The sequence below is a fragment of the Hemicordylus capensis genome, chromosome 2 (genome assembly GCF_027244095.1).
Source record: "Hemicordylus capensis ecotype Gifberg chromosome 2, rHemCap1.1.pri, whole genome shotgun sequence".
Lineage (NCBI taxonomy): Eukaryota > Metazoa > Chordata > Lepidosauria > Squamata > Cordylidae > Hemicordylus > Hemicordylus capensis.
This window is the reverse complement of record NC_069658.1, coordinates 191,186,274-191,192,273: the sequence shown is the minus strand read 5'-3', so window position 1 is coordinate 191,192,273 and position 6,000 is coordinate 191,186,274. Positions and strand designations below refer to the sequence as shown.

Below are 6,000 nucleotides of genomic sequence, written 5' to 3'. Positions count from 1 at the left end.
AACATTTTGTAGTTTCAGACCTCCATTTTGTGGCAATCTCTGAGTCAGTCTCCATTTCGTGATTAGCATCTCTTTGAATTAGCCACCCTTCCAGCCTTCTAGTCAGTGACCTAAAGGATGGGCTGACCTGCTGACGATTCCCTCCTTGTTCCCCATTGGCTCCTTTGTCTCTTGCCACTCTTTACTGACCCCACACACTGGCCAGAGGGAGGGTCAAAGAAGGGGCAAAGGTGGGGGGAGTTCAAGGAGGGGTTTTCAATTCATTCAACAACAAGTTAGTTACTCATTCGCCATTCTTCCTTTCTGCCTCATTGAAGAGAAAGAGAGAGAGAACTAGTTTGCATTGCATGGCATTCCTCAAGTTGCCATGATTATGCTATACCATTGCCTATGCCTGCCTGCCTTGTTGCCATCCTGAGCCCAGCCTGCCAGCCTGCTATGGCTACTGCATGCCAGCCTGAGAATGGATTTATCAGCTGCATTGCTTTTTTTTGTTCCAGAATAATGTTTTTCACCCCCTTGAGAGATGCCATGCCATTGCCTATGCCTGCCTTGTTGCCAGCCTGAGCCCAGCCTGTAAATTCTCTGGTAGCATATGAGATTTTCAATGACAAACCATGAATCTACTCTCATATGCTACCAGAGAATCTACACTCAAAACATCTCAGAAACAACAGAACCCAGTACCCCATGGGTTAGCAACCCATGAGGGTGGTTTGCACCCTATGTGCGCTATACCACCACTCACTCTGCCCCCCCCGTGCCCCCCAAGTTCAGTTATGGTAATGCTGAAACCTCCATCATTCCCTATGGGGAAGAACCTTAAACTCCATTAAATCTTTAAAAATCAGCCCTCTGCCCAATTCCTTTGAAATAATTCTGGCAGTTTCCTTCCCTCCACTGGGCACTACCACCCACCCTACTCTGCCCTGGACCACCCCCTCTCCCCCCCCCCCCCGATGTGAAGCTATACTTTTGCTGAAACCTCCATTATTCCCTATAGGGAAAATCTCAAACTTCAAAAATTCACTAAAAATCAGCCCTTTGCCCAATTCCTCTGAAATGTGGATGGTAGCTTACACCCATTGTGCACTACCACCTCCACCCTTTCCCCCAGGACCATTTTTTAAAATCCAATACATTTCAGATTTTGATTTTGCAATTTCGAACAAAGAACAAAATGGGGGTGTTTCGCATTTGGGCCAAAAACAAAACAGGGGAAAAAAACACCATAATGCACAATCTATATATAAGGGCATCCAGGCAAGTGGACCATGCTAACATCTATTTATTTTCCTAGAAATTGAGCACTGCCAGTTCGCCATATGCAGATCTCCTGTGGAGTTCATTTATGCTTGTTTCATACAACCGCCTTAACCGCCTTAGTGAACGTGTCCTCATGCTGACAACGCAAAGAGATGGTTTCAATTGCAGAAGTTTAGGAACAGCATTCTTGTTTGTTCTATTGCTCAGAAACAAACAGCAAATAACTTTAACCTAGGAAGATTTTATTGACTCTGTTTTTCATTTTAGCTGCACAAAACCTATAACAGTCTAAAGCGATTGGTTCACAACATGCAGTATCTGGAGGGAGAGCTTGTCCTTGCAATTCTGTTTGGATGGGCTGAAAAAGTATGCATTGTGTTTTGTGTTTCTTCAGGAAGGCAAACGTTTTTCACACACATAGGAGTCTGTGTGGTTACAGGATATGTCATTCCATTCCCCAGCCACACTGATTTGGGCACAATCTTCTTTGCTGAAGTTGTCATTGGGTTCCCCCGACATCCAATTCCTAAATGAGGGGACCAGCCAATTAGTAAATTCCAAAAGAAGAGGAATCATTTCCCTACAACCACACCATCTGCTGTCCCCAAGCACAGCCCAATTGTTCATTCATTCATTCATTCATTCATTAAATTTCTATACCGCCCTTCCAAAAATGTTGGAAGGTTGTCTGCCCCACACACCCCGGGGCAGTCCTGGCAGAAGGTTCTTGGCATTGCCTCCATTTCTCCTGTCTTGCATGCTTATACGTAGGAAGCACCTGCACACAGGCAAATTTTACACCCCTTGAAAATACCACAATGTATTTGGCCACATACAGAGACCACAAAATAACCAACCCACACACAGAACCTGGCATAAGGACTACAGAGTGCTGGAGCTACTTGATTATTTGGGACTGGCCTGGTTTCCAAGCTGTGCCTGTTAGATTGGCCACAAACATAACTTCAGAATTCTTTTTTTTTTAAACCTTCGTTAAAGACACACATTTCAGACAGGAAGGGTTTGAAGTTGTCCAATTAGTAATTTCAGTTAAAATGCCTAGCTCTGTTTGGAAGCCATAACCCTCTTCCCCCTCGTTCACCCATGAGAGAGGAAAGAGAATTACCGGAACCTTATCTAGCAACAGGTTTTGCTTAAAGTCTGGGGTGGGGTGGGGGTGGGGTCTGTCTGTTTCCTTGCTAATAAAACAACTATGCAGAAGAAGTGCCAGTCCATCCTATCCCCCGTCCCCCACAATTCTCTAGATATTTGAAAGTTGCCAAGGTTTGCTAGTGGCATCTTTAAAAGGAAAAAAGGGAAGGCGGAGGGGAGGAAAGGAGCTCCCAGGAGATGCTGCAGAAATTCAATGCCTTCTGTGGGCTTGGTTGGGATGCTGTGTGAGGGGAAAAGAGCTGGCTTCCCTGTGGAGAAGAGGAGCCTGGAGAAAGGTACCAAGGGCCCCTACCTGTTCTGAACTCCATTTGTTTGCCGACTGAGTAATCCCATGTTACACAAAGATCTCCAAAGTGTCGGCTCAGTCTTCCAGAAGGTTCCTGGGATGTGCTCACCTTGTTTGCTGGCTATTAGCCCCTGCTAACTGGGCAAAGAGGCACTTTTTACCTTGGTGATTCTCTTTATTTAGCAGGGGGAGAGTACCTGGCCCTATCCACCCCCAGCACCGTACTTCCAGTGACTGTTGTTGGTGTCTATCTTGTTTTTTGTTTTTAGAATGTGAGCGCTTTGGGGACAGGGAGCCATCTTATTTATTTATTATTTCTCTGTGTAAACTGCCCTGAACCATTTTTGGAAGGGCGGTATAGAAATCAAAATAATAATAATAATAATAATAATAATAATAATAATAATAATAATAATAATAATAGGTGCCATAAGCTATTCTAACTTCTGATTGGTTGGGGGCAGGGGCGGCACATCCTGATTGGTGCTGAGGCACTAAATATGCATTTGGGGTAGTGACTAAATATGGTAATTACTTCATTGGGGGCAAGGGATCCCACTGAACACCCTAAGCGGGAAGGAAAGATTTTACAAAGGAATTTAGGGAGAAGACCAAGAGCCAGCACCATCTACTGGCAAGCAGTGGAAATGCAAGAGCAGCATTCTAGCGAGAGACAGACACACAGAGAGACAGACAGAGAAGAAGAGATGGTAAGTTTGGTAAGAGAATGGGGAGCAATAATGTGGGGCAGACAAGAAGGAGGTCAATGCCTCCTCTGCCCCAAATAAGAAGCCTGCTCTGCCTGGAAGTTGCTCAAGATTGTGAAATTCACACACCCTGGTTGTCTTCCTGCACCAGGGACTGGCTAATACCAGAGTAAAGCAACTATAGGCGTGTTTCCAACCTTCTGAGGCTGGGTAAGGTAAATGAGAGGGTGGATGCCTCCCAGCTCCAGACAGTCTTGGAGGATTATCTAGACCCATTTCAAACTGGCTTTTGGGCAGGCTTTTGTGGGGTAGATTGCCTTGGTCGGCCTGATGGATGATCTCCATTTAGGAACTGATAGAGGGAGTATGACACCAATGTGGAAACGTGGATGTGGAAATGAATAAAATGCGGGGCAAGGGTTCCTACAACGGAAAACTGTAGCTACTTTCCTGCAGCCCATTTACAACGTTGTAGAGCAAAAACGCCCTATAATGTATAAAGAACGCATCATTAAAATTTGAACCATGGCATGGGAAATGTGAATGCACCCTGCTGACAACTTAGCAACACCGATGTGGAAACACAGGCAATATGGCGGGGCACTTAGAGGATATGGTATGAGTAAGTTGCAGTGTGTAATTTGGAAAAACGCCCTGGATAACTTCTGTCACGAAAAAATATGTTTCATATTCCTGTGTCATTATCTCCCTGGGAAGAGCACTATGGCTGACTTCAGATCTGATGGACTGGATTAAGTCAGCATCTCAAATTACTGTGAAACATTTAACATGGAGATCCAGATGAAGCTGGATCTTTTAAATGCCTTTGGCTAAAACAGGATCTGATCTTGGAATCACACACTTTTGTTCCTGTCTCAGACGCTGCTCTATTATTCACCTAGGGTAATTAAGTCAAATTGAAGGATGCATTTCTAGCCAAAGCAGGAACCAAGATTTCTCCTCCTTTAACTCTTAGCTTAAATCAGTACTTAGCAATAAATATATTCCTTTTATTTATAAATGTCTCAATGTAATTTGTTGAATCCCCTGAATAAGCACCTTATCTTTATCTGTAGCCCTGCTTTGGTTCGTTCTAAATCTTTTGTACAAGCCTTTCATTTGGTATGAAGCTAATGAGTGATGGTTTAGTATCAAGTGTGGGTAGAGTGAGTATGGAAAGGCTCAAAAATACTCAAAAGTCTAAAAGGCAGGCTTGCCTAAAATACTCCTTGCCTAAAATACGCCTCCTTGTTCCCAGGTAATGATATAAGTAGTTATAGTGGCAGTATTTACACTTGCATCTAGCATACCTCTGGTAAAATAAGTGTGCCTATGAAGGTATTCACATGACCACCACCACCACCCCCCGCAATAGGGCTGTTCGTGTATGTTTCAAAATCTGGGCTTGGTATGCCACCTGTTTTTCTGCAAAAACAGGTACAGGTAAAGTTTGCCATCCAGTCAATTTTGATTCCTGGCACCCACAGAGCCCTGTGGTTTTCTTTTGGTAGAATACAGAAGGGGTTTACCATTGCCTCCTCCCACACAGAATGAGATGATGCCTTTCAGCATCTTCCTATATCGCTGCTGTCCGATATAGTCGCAGCAGGGATTCGAACCAGCAACCTTCTGCTTCTTAGTCAAGCATTTCACCGCTGCACCATTAGGTGGCAAAAACAGGAGGGTTGTCAAATTCCTGGGAGGCCACAGGACATGACTCATGTTCTGGTTTGTGCTTGATGTGCCACAGGTTGTGTAATCTTGTCTTACTTGAAGCTGGTTCTGTAATCTGTGCCATCAACCCACTTCCATTCCCCTTCAATATCCAGGTCATGGAGTCCGATCCAGAATTTCTCTTTCCTGGTTCGAGACTGGATGAAATTCTGAAAACCAAAAGATGAGTAACAAGGCATGTCACGACCGTGAGCTTTAATACTGCATGCCTACAAAAACATTATTTTGTTCTTGGCATCAGTTCTTCATCTCCTCCTTAATAGCTCTGCATGAAGAACTGCCCTTGGCTTGCCTCCTTCAAGAGAAATTTCCAGTGGGTTCCTGGAGCCTGGATTGCCACCAAATGCCTAGTGGGGCCATCTGTTTGTGGGGGGGTGATAAAGCTGAGAATCGCCAACACCTCGACCCAGATGTGCAGAATGTATGGCGTACCATGCCTCCTGCTGCTTAGAACTGAGATGGTGCTGTCATCTACTGGAAAAGCAGAGCCTTCCCAGCAGTATTCTTATAAGTCCATCCATCTCATAAGTCCAGCAGTATTCTTATAAGTCCAAAACTTGTGATGTGTGTGTGTGTGTGTGTGTGTGTGTGTGTGTGTGTGTGTGTGTGTGTGAGCGAGCTGCCATGAGCAGTATTGGGGCGGGGTATAAATATTTTAAATAAATGAATGCATAAAATAACCACCCTCAAGCTGCTTTCCCCTGTGCAGGCTTCCAGCTTCATTTGTTCTTGTCCTTGCAAACACACTTTTAGAGCCTCCCAGGGCAGAGTGGCTTAACAAGTGCAGCAGAGAGGCAATGGGCAATCTAAGAGCTTAAGCCCCACTGCTACTTT

The 6,000-nt window shown here is 44.6% G+C and overlaps 1 protein-coding gene across 1 annotated transcript in view; it reads right to left on the bottom strand.

Annotated features, from left to right (window-relative positions):
• Positions 1–962: 962 nt before the first annotated feature.
• Positions 963–6,000, bottom strand: part of LOC128345832 (hepatic lectin-like) — a 45,963-nt gene continuing 40,925 nt past the window's right edge. The window contains exons 7-8 of the mRNA XM_053298389.1: positions 5,203–5,315; positions 963–1,792 (exon numbers count right to left, since the gene is read on the bottom strand). Of these exons, the coding sequence (XP_053154364.1) occupies positions 1,657–1,792; positions 5,203–5,315 (249 nt within the window). The 3' untranslated portion in view covers positions 963–1,656. The remainder of the gene's footprint in view (positions 1,793–5,202; positions 5,316–6,000) is intronic.